This window comes from Triturus cristatus, chromosome 3_2 (assembly GCF_964204655.1).
Source record: "Triturus cristatus chromosome 3_2, aTriCri1.1, whole genome shotgun sequence".
Lineage (NCBI taxonomy): Eukaryota > Metazoa > Chordata > Amphibia > Caudata > Salamandridae > Triturus > Triturus cristatus.
The window spans coordinates 41,111,777-41,124,486 of NC_140584.1; the positions used below are offsets into that span (position 1 = coordinate 41,111,777).

A 12,710-nucleotide genomic window follows, 5' to 3' on the forward strand; every position below is an offset into this window, starting at 1 on the left:
GCTCAGCCGGCCCCTCTGGGGGGCTGAAGAGGTGCAGCCGAGCTGTTTGTAAGGGCCGGTATTGGCTGATTTTGTTACCGGGGGCCGATATTGCAGGCCCCCACTAACAAAAACTGGCGGCTCACCGGGGAAACGCACGGTGCCTGCTATGGCCAGTCCGGCCCTGTCTGCAAATGTGTGTTTTGTTGGTAAGGACATAGACTTCCATAGACCAGCATGTCTCGTGTAATGGAGTCAGGTTTAGCTCTGATGCAGAGATGTTTCATACTTGATCTTGACACTGAGACTGGAGAACCTGTGAGTATCATGGACTTGCTTATCTCTGTCCTAAACATGTGTTTAGCTTTGGTGCTTGATAGCTGAATTATTTGAGGATAAATGGCATCAATGTTTTAACTGGTACTTTTTTTGACTCCTCAGGGCTTTAGTCCCAACTTCCTTCAAAAGCCAGTACCATAAAGGTTGCCTTCGGGTGAATGGGATCCAAAAAACGGCATTGTTTCAGGCTGGCAGAGAGGTGGCTCCTGCCCCTAAAAACTGTGTGTAAATCAGCCAATGTGGAAGTCCTTATTATCAAAACATCCCAGTACCTGCTTCACAAACTTAAGAAAAACAAGCCCATCAGCACCATAACTTACTTCCACTAGGTTGTGTGATCCCTGGATCCCCTCGACTCTTGATGGTGGATGGATTGTCATTAGTTGAAAGCTTATAGCTTACCTTGTTCTTCCCAAGGGAATACCCCACTTGCAGCTCAGCTGATGACAGGAGTAAAGAAATGTGGCCATATCACTCCTCTCTAGGTTGACATAACCTGACTATCACTGGGATGCAGTAACTTCTCAAAATAATATACATCCTGCACAAGACCATATTACTCCTTTAGTCTCCCTGTGTCCCTCAAAGTCTCACAGCAGAAGTAACTCAACTAAGAGGAGGAAAATAAATGGGCTACTTGAACTCTGGAAAGCCTCATAAACTGCAAACCAAACAATGTCTTATTCAGTCCCAGCTATGGAATTTCTTACATTTAACATGGAGGGTTCAAACACTGCTTCCTCTGCATCGCATTTTTTTATTTAAAAAAATACGTCAATAACTGCCAAGCTTGTATAGGCTACTTCCCTAACCCTGACCCCGCACAGTCTATCCGACTTACCTGAGCCAGAAGAGCCAGACACATCTTGACCGGCCAAAAATGCATCTCTTTGACTAGCTGATAAGGAGCTTCTCTGCTGGTCGGAAACTACTGCATAGTTTTCAGGACCAAGGTTCATTAGTTGAGCTGGCGTCAGAGACTAAAGGAGAAAGAACAAACTGTGAGTTTGCAGTGAAATGCATAAGAAAAAGAGACCCACGGAGAAATATTCTTCCCAAGGATAATGCATGGCGAATATCTTTTTTGTTTGTGGTGATGGAGGTGAATTACCCTTCCAAAGCAGCATCCTTTGGACCAAATATGATCATTGAAGAAGGTAAAGACCTGTTTTGGGGTAATTCACTTTTAGCAACTTCTTAACATGTATCCATCTGTACAATTATTCCTATTCAGTGTTTTTGAACAAGTAGTGGTAGCCGATCTCTTGTGTACATCTCAGACCTCCCTATTTTTTCTTTGTCGTCTCTTATATCTGCAAGTATAGTGAGGCTCTTTCCCAAAAAGTTGCCATGCGATACATAACCAGGGTATTAGCCTTCTGATTATTTTTGACTGCAGAGAGCTTGGTAGCACGCTCAGCTGGGATTGAATTAAAGCTGTAAAGGACATATCAGACATGTAGTGGACGGGGCCAAGCAGCGAGTTAGTGTAATGTTCATTAATATGTTTCTTGCAGTAATGTACTGTTTGGCCTCAGACTGAAAGTATAGTGTGCAAAATTAAACTTCAACCATTGAACTCTTGTGAAGAGTTGCCAATTGCGTCAATTTCACACAACTTCAGTGTATGTTGAAATTCAATTTTTTCCCCTAAAATTCATTTTTTTTTCACAGGGGATTTTTTACTTAAATATATATTTCTCCCCATGGCTTTTTTAGGACAAAAGAAGAGCCACATTGAAAAGGTATCTAGGTAAAAAAAAACTTTATGAAGTTTGCTAAAACCAGCTTTGCAACTTCCCGACTTATAAATTTGCCTGCTGATGATATAGTTACATCTTTGGGAAAGTTGGAATCTATGCTCATGATGTAACAGGGAAAACGTTTCTAACGTCACCCTTGCCTAGTGCGACTGCAGAACATCCTGCAGTAGGGTATCAGACTGTGACCCTGTGTGGTCAGGGGTTGTGGTGGGATGTGGGAAGCAATGAAGGATGTGTGTGAGGGTGCAGATTGGCTGTTGATGCTTCTCAAATTGACTGTTGTGGGGTACAACAAGGTAGACGGAGGTGTAAAGAACAAGGTCGAGCACTCAGGACTTTTCCTGGGTGATGTAGACCTTCAGAGCAGGGTATAGGGATGGTTGCAAAAAAGTACCAGTCTACTATGGCCCTCGGCAGGAATATAAACAATTTCGTACAGCAGCAGCCATTTTTTAATTTTGGGATTTTTCTTATTGAATTCTTCAGCTCTGCTTGATGATCGTCTATTTCTGGCTTAGGTTTGAGACTTTCCTTGCTGTAACACTGAAAAAATGATGTGATAAGGTTGTCAAATTTGGAAAACTTCACCGGTAGTTTGTATTTCTACTGGGATCTGTGGCTGACACCTTGGGAAATCTTACAGCACCCCAATACATTTTCTCATTTGGTAGCTGATTAGAAATAATTTTGTCTTTTAGTTTGTGCTCTCCTTTGTTTCACAAACCTTATGATAACACTTTGAGTTTGACCATTATAGTGGCTTATCACTTTCTGATACAAACAGAACACTTTATTTTATTAATTTATATTAGTTTTGTAGTTGTCTAAAAGCAGTTAGCAAGGGGTGGTGGGTTTAAACAGGGATACCTCTGATATAGCAGTGAAATCCAGGAGAATAATTCAAGGAGGGTCAATAGAAAATGAGTGTTGTGAATCTGCATCAGTCTGCGGAAGTGACTTGTATGTCAGATGAACAAGTGCTCAAGTAGCACTAGCTTGAATCAGACGGTATCTTGACTAAGGCTTCAAAGAGAGCACAAGAACAAATGGAAGTAAACCTTTGCAGAGAATGTAACGACTATCAATGAACAGATCTACTGGTTTGTGGAGGAGGTTGGAAAATCATAGACATGTAACTAGAAAAAGTAGTGTTGAGTCCCTCACAATTTTGGAAATGGTTACTGCATACACAATAACCATTCTTTTGCTTTTGTTCTTTTTTATTTAATATCTCTTTCGCTTACTAAATAACTTGCATTCAAAGAAGAACTTTAGTGCTGATATTGACATTAAATATACAATAATTTCACTTCTGATTTAGCACTGCTTGTTGATTTGCAGTCTGATGTCTATGTATCTTGTTTTTTTTACCCCAGTACATTTTAAATTAGTTTGTGAACTGTTGACTTTAAGAAGGGGAAGAATAAAAGTGGTAACTAAATGCATGGCATGTCATTCAACAGAGTGAATGTCGGTAAAGAATGCTTAGAAGCAATTTGTATACTCTAATCGCGGACCAAACAATTAATATATCTTTTTTTATCTCTAGATATTTGTCATAAAGCGCTGTGTAATTGGTCCCTGGTAACATTCTTGCCCTTTTAGGTGGTGCACAGACGAATTCTAAGTGTAATGGCTACACTGGCATCATCCCCAATTTTCACTCAATTTCCCAAACTGATACGTACAGAAAAAACCTTGGTTGGAAGAAGTAAGATGGCTTCAGGGGTCAGAAAAGGTATCACACTGCTCTGCAGCTGGGATATTTCAGCAGGTGTCAAGCCGGCTAAGAGAAAAGAAAGAACAAAAAAAAGAACAATGTCAGAGATGGACAGGGCCAATCTGTAGTATCACAGAGCATATAAGAGGAAGAGGTGTGGCGCCGCGGCCAGGGCGATTGACTCCGGAATCTGGGGATCACGGTTCGATCCCCGGCAGCAGATTAGTCCAGCACCATGTAACTCTGAGCAATAGCTTGCTTAATCTTCCTGATGGCCTCCTGTGCCTAGAGACCCTTATGGGTGATTGTTCGCGCTTTACAAATGTGGATTATTATTATTATAACTGACAGCACTGAGTCTTTGTAAATAGCAACATGGGGGTGGTCAGTGATAGCCTGGAGCCTCACCAGAAGTGCCCTTTTAATTACGGTGGGTTCTGTAATGTAAGTCACCATGGAGCCCAGGAGACCTAAGAGCGATCAATAACTTGACGGATCGGTGGTGTTTCACTGGGAGACACTCCCTTTTAAGGAGTAGGTGGAGCCCCAAGTGAAGGAATTAGCAGGAGAACCGGGGCCGGAATTATCGATTTCCTTCGTAATCCTTCATTCGGAAGTGGACCCTCATTTCCCCATGAAGTCCACCCCCCCTAGAGTTTTATTGTTGCCACCGTTATCAATAACTAGGTGGGAAAACATATAAGGGAGATGCAGAGAGACTGAGTTGGTAAACAGTTTATAAAAAAGCTGTGATCACAGAAAAAATGCTCAAGGGTCTTCCTGGCAGCCGCCTAGGAGAGGGTCTCCATGTAGCGAGGCAGCACACACATTTATAACAACAATCGGAAAATTCTAGAATTCGGCCACATCCATAAACTTTCTTACTCTATGTGGCAGGTGCTTGAATGAGATAATCATGATGAAGTGTCCAAAATAATTACAATATTACATGTGAAAAAGGAAAGCAGGGAGTTGGCCAAATTAGGCATGTTGGAGATGGGGCAGTAGTTGTTGGGGTCGGACTGATTGGAGTTGGTTTTTTTAGTATAGGGGTAACCTGGCCAATTTTGAGGCAGTCAGATAAGGAGCCTTGGGTGAGAGATGCATTGACTATACTAGTCCATAGTGGGAGTAAGGGGAGAATGGACTTGTACAGCAACACAAAGGGACTTAAGGACAGCTTTATAAAAAGAGATAAGAGATCTATCCAATGATCAGGTCTGTAGAAAGAATTATAAGACGGAGATAAAGAAGAAGAAAAGATCATGAGGGAATCAACATGGGATTCTATACAAACTACAGGAGCCCTTTGTGATAAAACAGGTTTGATGACGCCACCACTTAGATTGTGTTTCAGATTGAGGTTGCCCTAGCCTCACTGGTTCTATGGATTACCCACAGCTTAAGATATCTCCTTAGAGTTGTTTGACTGCAGTAGCAGACCGGCCTACTATTATTATCGAAAGTTTATTTAACAAAGGATTTTTGATGGAAGCCCAGGTTGGGAGGGAATGAGGAGTAGGGGCTACCTAAGGAGTGTTTGTTCCTGTTATAGAGCGTACATTGTAACTCTATGGATCAAAACTTTTTGCATTATCTATATACATGTAGAACTGCTAATAATTGTCCCGTGCATCACTGGGCTTGTACCCAGTATTGTGCAAGACGTATGATCCTATATTTGAATGGTATTGTAACCTATCGGACATGTCATAATCTGTATGCAGTAATTGTTGTAGAAATGCAAATAAAGAAATAAAAACAAAAAATAGGAGTCCTTTGTGTGTGTATATTTTGGAAAGTGATTAAAACATCATGGGCCTCATGTAGGTAGCCAAATACCGGTCGGTAACGGCCGATTTTCTGTAATTTTACCGTTACCGACCGGTATTTTGGCTTTTGGTATGTAGGGGGAGAATTTCTGTATTCGGAATTTACCGATTCGGTAAAATTACCGATTCGGTAAAATTACCGATTCAGTAAAATTACCGATTCGGTAATTTTACCGCTTCGGTAATTTCCGAATACAGAAATCAGATGTAGGGGGACTGTGTGGTGTGTGTGGGGATTCGTTATTTACCACCAACTAATAGTTGGTGGTAAATGACGAATATGTGTGTAAATGCATTATTTTGCCCGTAGATGTGTGCAATGTGGCAGACACACATGCCCTCAGGGCATGTATGTGTGCCACATGTGCACACATGGCCGAATCAGGGGTGCAACAGGGTGTCAATGTGACACCCTGCCACCCTTGCATGTGCTCCCCCATTACCGATTCGGTATTTACCGATTCGGTAATGAGGCATACCTTCCCATCAATGGGAAGGTATGCCTCATTACCGATTCGGTAAATACCGATTCGGTAATTACCGAATTATTCCGAATCGGTAATATTTACCAACCAATTACCTACATAGCATTTACCACTTCATAAATACCGAATCGGTATGATTCGGTATTTATGAAGTGGTAAATGCAAGCCCACCTACATAAGGCCCCATATGTTAAAGCAGCCTCTGTACCCAAAGTAAGTGCTGAAATACCTTCATATCAATAGAAACAACATTTTAGCAAGACATATATCCCTGAAGGGATTACTCCTTTGCCTAATAACATCCTGCTGGACCATCTGATAACGCAGTCCCTGGTAAAATTTGAGTTATATGATATAAAATTTGCGATATTTGCACATGGGCAGAGTTATGGATCAGACAGGGTACCTTTAGATAAGTATAAACACAACATTGATCTGTGGGCCATCCCTACTAATGTGTTGCGGGCTGATGCACAGAGAAAACAAACACCATCTTGGTTCCTCTCAAATATAGTATCTATATTTAAAAAGGGTGACAAAGCTGACCCCCACTTCTTACTGGCCAATCCCTGTCATATTTGGAAATAAAGGTTGCTGTCAGAGTCCAATTGTCCAAGCTAGAAACCTGGGCAGAGTAGATATCAATACTGTTTGATGTCCAATTTTGGTTTCCATCATGGCCTTGGCACTGTAGACCAATGTCTCAATTTACTTTCATTTACATTTAAATATATATCCATCAAACATGGTAGTATACAGTTTGCTTTTATAGATTTGTCTAGAGTTTTTTGCTTAGTCACTCTAAATTGTGGTCTATAATGATCGCTATGGATGTTGACATCTCTACCGTTCATCTGTTGAGGCAGCTTCATTCAGATTCCATTGACTGTGTCAGATATTTAAATCAATATGGGAGTACTTAATGGTTGTGTCCTTGTCCCTTTTCTTTTTCTCTTTATATTAATAACTTGGAAGAATTTTTAAGGTCCAGGGGCGGGTACATGCCTTTTCTGGGTCCTTAAGCAATACCCTTACTTCTCTAGGTTGATGACTCGGAAATAGGCTACAGAGGCTTTTGGGCCCATTTGCACATTTTATGAAGGACTAAGACCTGAAAGTAAACTTGGCAAAATCTTATGATATTGCCTGTGGTCCTTGTTACACGAAAACAGTTTTTCATTTTGTGGACAACAATCACGGCAGAAAAGTAGGAACTTTCAGGATGTGGGAGTTCCTTTTGATTTAGCGTTCAAATGGGACAATTTCCAAACTGTTTGAATACAACAATTTACAGGCTCGAACGAGGCAGTTTTTAGGTTCTCCATTAAATTAGGCTCCAAGCCTTTGAAAGAAATGCTTACGATCTATAACACCAAGTGTATATCAAATGTGACATATGAAGTGGGTCTTTTGGGCTTTATAGAGCCAAATGATATTCAAGTTGTAGAGAATACATTTTTGTGAAGGCCATTTGCCTTTCCAAAGAATATCCCTACCATCATTTGCCATCTAAAATTGTAGAATACATATCTGGAGGATCTAATTATCTTTCGCCCATTGGCCCTATTGTGCGCCTTACTGTCTAAACCAGAGACAAGTTTCAATCATTCAGTCATATAGAATCATCTGGCCTTCGAATCTGGGCAAATTATTCAATTGATAAAATATGTGAAAACCTGGTTGGAGTTGCTCTTTGAATCACAGATATTCCATAACCCCGAATGTACAAAAGGTAATCTGTTGAAGACGATTTTCAATCAAAAGCATACAGAGGAATGGGCACTGTATACACGTCTCTGTGATATCCACGAATCGAGATATTGAGCGATTAATATTATTAATGAGAGATTTCTTTTAACCGGTTTCAGAGTAAACATTCGAATTTTCACATTCCCAAAGAAAAGTCTGTGGAATGATGATTTATCATTATGTCCATGTGACAACCAATCTAAGCCGTCTGCAGTTCATTTAATTTTGATCTGTCATTTTTGTATGCTACAAGGGAAATGTCTTCTGATATCCTTATTGCTGTTATTATATTTTAGATATTATAGACTTGCCATTTTTTATTTAAAAAATCTGCTCATGAGGCATGTTTGCGTCATGGTAGCAAGGTTTTTACAGCAGTTTCTTAAAATAATGTCTCGTAAGAGAGAAATGACTAAATCTGTCAGTATGTGATATCATTTGTGCGAATTTGTATTGTTAAGCTGGTAAATTTTGTTGAGATTTTAAGGTATTGTTTTTTATGTCTCTTTTATGAGTTTATACTGAATAGAGAATGCTCTACTAACTGACTGTGCCAGCATAGATTAAAATATATTCCTAAAAGGCCACCACATTGGGGTCAGCACACAAAATGTCCGACATGATCAGTTGAAATGCTGAAGCTGCAGACGCCAATTTAAACTGCATTCTGCTAAATGGTATGTACCACTGGGAGTAATGAAGGCAGTAACGTGTCTGGAATTGTTATGTATTACAATCTAGCAATATGCAGCCTTTAAACCCAGCTTAGTGAATCATTTAGATTGCACTATACTGGACAGTAGATTTTCTAAACCTGGGAGAGGAACATTTTCAACCCAAAGAGCTTTATTCAATTTTCTTAGGTCTATACAATAACACAAATCACTGGGCTTCTTGCATGCTAGAACAAAGAGAACCGACCAAAGAGTGGCATCAACATATTTAACTATACCTTCATCTAGCATGTCATGAATTTACTTCTGCAGGTCATCACACTCACTGAAAGGAGCATTTTTTAACTTGTGTTTGACCGGAACACAATCTTTTTTGACTTTTATAACATGTTTGTAACCTTCAGTGGTTCTCGAATGTTTGCTGAACACCTGTTTGAATTTAGCACACCATACATTTACTTTTACATCCTTCAAAATGGAGAATGGATGTCCCCACTCAGTCTTTGTATCTTGTTGATCATCTAGTGTAATAACCCTTAATTATATCAAAATTACGCGTAATTATGTGAGAAGTGTAATGTAGTATTTAGCACTTGTAGGAATGTGGATTATTAGTAGGTGTGGGTATTCACCTTCAGCTAGTATTAATACCACAATCACTAATATGTCCTGTCAAGTTTCAATAAATGAATCCTTTCTCAACCCTTTGTAACTTGGCAAACAAGAAGTCTGGCTTAATTTAGGAGACAGGTTTGTGTGCAGCATTTAAGATCACCCAAACCTTGAATAAGTAAAAGACACAACATAATAGAAATCCAACACTAATTTATAAAAAAAGAGAATATTTTTATATTTAAAACAACAACAAAATGAAAACAATTCATGTAGGAAATATGGATTTTTAAAGGTAAATAAAAATTATGCATTCTAGTAGCAAAAGCTTAAAGTGCCACTCACAGTTTCTGGTTGCGCTGGGCTGAGAAAAAGTTTAAGTTTTAGGCCGAATGCAATGGAGCGCAGAGTGGGTAAATTGAGTTCTAGGTCATGGTCAGAAGTTTATCGTCTGACCTAGGGCCTGATTACAAGTTCAGCTGTCCGGGAACCGCTGTACCCGCAGTTGTAGTCTCACCGCCGCAAGTTCAGCTGTGCAACTGCTGCATTACGAGATTGTTGGATTGCTATAGCAAAAGGCCGCCAGAGAACCGTCGACACCATCAGCCCTCCGCAGACTGCCATGGCTGCGGTCGGGGAGAAGCAGCTGCGATAGGGTGGTACTTAGAAGTTCACCACTGTCCGTAGTACGAGTTGGCCTTCTGATGAGCCGACCGTGGATGCAGGACTCCCGGCTTCATGTCAGTGGACTCGAAGGATTTGGGATGCATACTCACCCCTTTCCTGTTCTTCCCGTCAGAATCCAACGTGGATCCCTTTTCTCCAGCCCCCCCCCCTCACAGCAGCATTTTCACCCCAAAGAATACGACCTTGTTTGCGGCAATATACAGGTAAGTCCTTTTTGTACCTTAAACCCATTGACTGGACTGCCCACATTTGGGAAAGACTCCGGCAAAGGGCAGGCGGTATTTTTCCACATGTATTATGCATATGTGTACATTCGACACGTGCAGTCGTAATATACACACATACATCGATAAATATGGAAAACCATTGACTGCCACCAAGAAGTCCGCTGCTAGCTCTGTGGTCAACTGGTAATACGACGGTCAGAATACTGCCAGCGATACGTCTTCTAGAGACTGGTCTGACCCTCAACTTTGTAATCAGGCCCTTAGTCTTTTTCTTGGAGCTTTTCTCTCTTTGACATGCTCATCTGCGGGTCCTTGGATTCTTAGAAGTTTGTTTAGATAATGGCGGCCTCCTGCAGCGCTGCCTCAGTGAATCTCTAGAAGTCTTTGGCTTCCATGTTGGCAGTGAGGAGCTCCAGAGCTTTCAGCAGGACAAACCATTGCAGTCATACCCATCTGTAAGTCTACGATGGTGGCTTGACTCGACGTCGAGTTTGTCTCTTTCTGGAGTTTTTCTGCAAAACTTTGCAGAAAGTTTCCAAATGTTTAATCTCGCAGTTTCTTGGTACCTCTGGGGAAAATAAGGGTCTACTAGCTCAGTCAAAGGGTTCAGAGACTCTGGATTGCCTCTTGGGGGCTTGGGCCCAATTTCCCACAATGCACCTGTCCAGTCCAGGAAAAATCCAGTTGTAACTGGTCAACTGGGGTGATCTTTGGGCTTGCAGGTAACTTTTTCCAGCTCAGTTGTACATGTTGCTGATCAGGGAGTCCACCTACCTTCCTTTGAGCCAGGCACAGCCCTTTCTTTGTAGAGCCTTGAAAGCGAGGCAGGTGCAGGCTTTTCAAGTGCAAGCTTTCTGTGGTGCAGTCCAAGGGCAGTCCTCCTTCTTCTTTTGTTTGAGGCAGTGTTCTGAGGAGCTCCTGCAGCTCTCCCATATTTATTCTCCATTCTGGGCTGGCGGGGGTGGGTGGGAGTACTGCAATCTGTAGGGGTAATGTTACCTCCCTCTGCTATGACCACTCCCTATGAAGTGTGGCATATTATTGACCCAGAATGCACTGTTCTCAAAAACTAAAAATGGAAACATTCTCTCCTTGATGGGTGTGTGTCTGTGTAACCCAGCCCAAAAGTGTGGCTAACATCTGACTACACTCCCCTTCCATCCCCTCTCCTAGTCTAATTAGGGGGTCTCCTATCTGTCTTGGGAGCAACGAAGGAGGGGCTGGCCTGGGCCCTGTGACATCTGTTCTCTTGTCTTATAAGTCCAGCTTATCTCCCCGTCCCCCTTTCTCTCCCTGGCTTCTCCAGGAAGCAAATCCCCTTCTACCAAATGGCTGCATTGTTTCGGCACAAGGCCTCTTCACACCTTCTCAGGGAGCAGCTTACCTCACGCTGTCAAATGCTGACCACTCATAAGAGGCTACTACAGGTCTGCTTTAAGTAACCTCTGGATAATAACTTCTAAAGCTACTTTCCGGTAATAGCTATACTAAATCTGACCTTGTCAAGTTGTTGGATTATTGTGATACTTTGAATGACATTGTTAGCTAGCGCCCAAGCAAAGATAGATTTTATTATGTTTAATAAAGTCTTCCCATGTTAGCCTAAGTGGCTAGAAGCAATACAATAGGGAAACAATTACTTTGGCTGTTTTTCCCTACCAGGGCATATAAAACATACTTTATATTGTTCCTGCTTTTAATAATCATATACCCTACCCTTGGGACACCTAGAGCAGACCATAGGGGTGACTTATAAGTAATAAAAAGGTAGCTTTGGACGTACTTTTAATTCCAAAGTCGCGTTTGGATATAGTTTTATTTTGAAACTAGCCTGCAGACTGGCTAGGCTTTAAAATGACACTAGACACCACAGCAGTGCACTCTTAAGTGCATGAAGTCACTGGGGTCTCTTAACCCACATGCCCTACCATATACTAGTGACTTACAGGTAGGTCGTGTTTGCCAATTAGAACTATACCAACTACCATATAACTCTATAAGACAAAGTAATGGTCCTGGGCTTGGTTAGCAGAGCTCAGGGTACTTTCTGAGTCAGGAACCACAAGCATCAGTCCAAATAATGGGGGTGATCATGGCAAACAGGATAATTTTCTACAGTGCTATTTTCTCAGTGCAAAATGCACTCTTTTGTCCAAAATGGGCCAAGGATGTATTGTGCGCTAAGAAAGTAGAGCTAAATGCTACAGGACACAAACGTCAGTAACCAGCAGCCGCTTGATCATTCTTAGATTACTGTTCTCGTGCTGCTGTGGTAGGATATTTAACCAGTATTACTCTTAATTACTCAAGTTGCCGTAATTGAATAATTTCTGTAATTTCGCATCAGTAATGCATAATTACTGAAATGACTTTGATTACTCCAGAGCAAAACACATTTTCCCACATTTTTTACAGATTTGGTCAATAGCATGTCAGTTAGGATAGCTGGCTACTGAAAAACAGAACCACATATACAGCAGAAAGACTGACAAGGAGACACATTTTCCATTGACCTGTTATTGGCATTTGACTATTTATTCCTAAATTGATGAGGATGTTGTTCGAAAACATGCACATTTGGGTGGGAGCACTCACATTGTGAATATCTATCAGTATGAGTAGACATATTGGTAGAATATTTGG

The 12,710-nt window shown here is 41.2% G+C and overlaps 1 protein-coding gene across 1 annotated transcript in view; it reads right to left on the minus strand.

Moving 5' to 3' along the window:
* LOC146856773 (otoancorin-like) overlaps positions 1-12,710 on the minus strand; it is a 484,135-nt gene that overhangs the window by 16,713 nt on the left and 454,712 nt on the right. The window contains exons 23-24 of the mRNA XM_085647226.1: positions 3,770-3,867; positions 1,160-1,298 (exon numbers count right to left, since the gene is read on the minus strand). Of these exons, the coding sequence (XP_085503352.1) occupies positions 1,160-1,298; positions 3,770-3,867 (237 nt within the window). The remainder of the gene's footprint in view (positions 1-1,159; positions 1,299-3,769; positions 3,868-12,710) is intronic.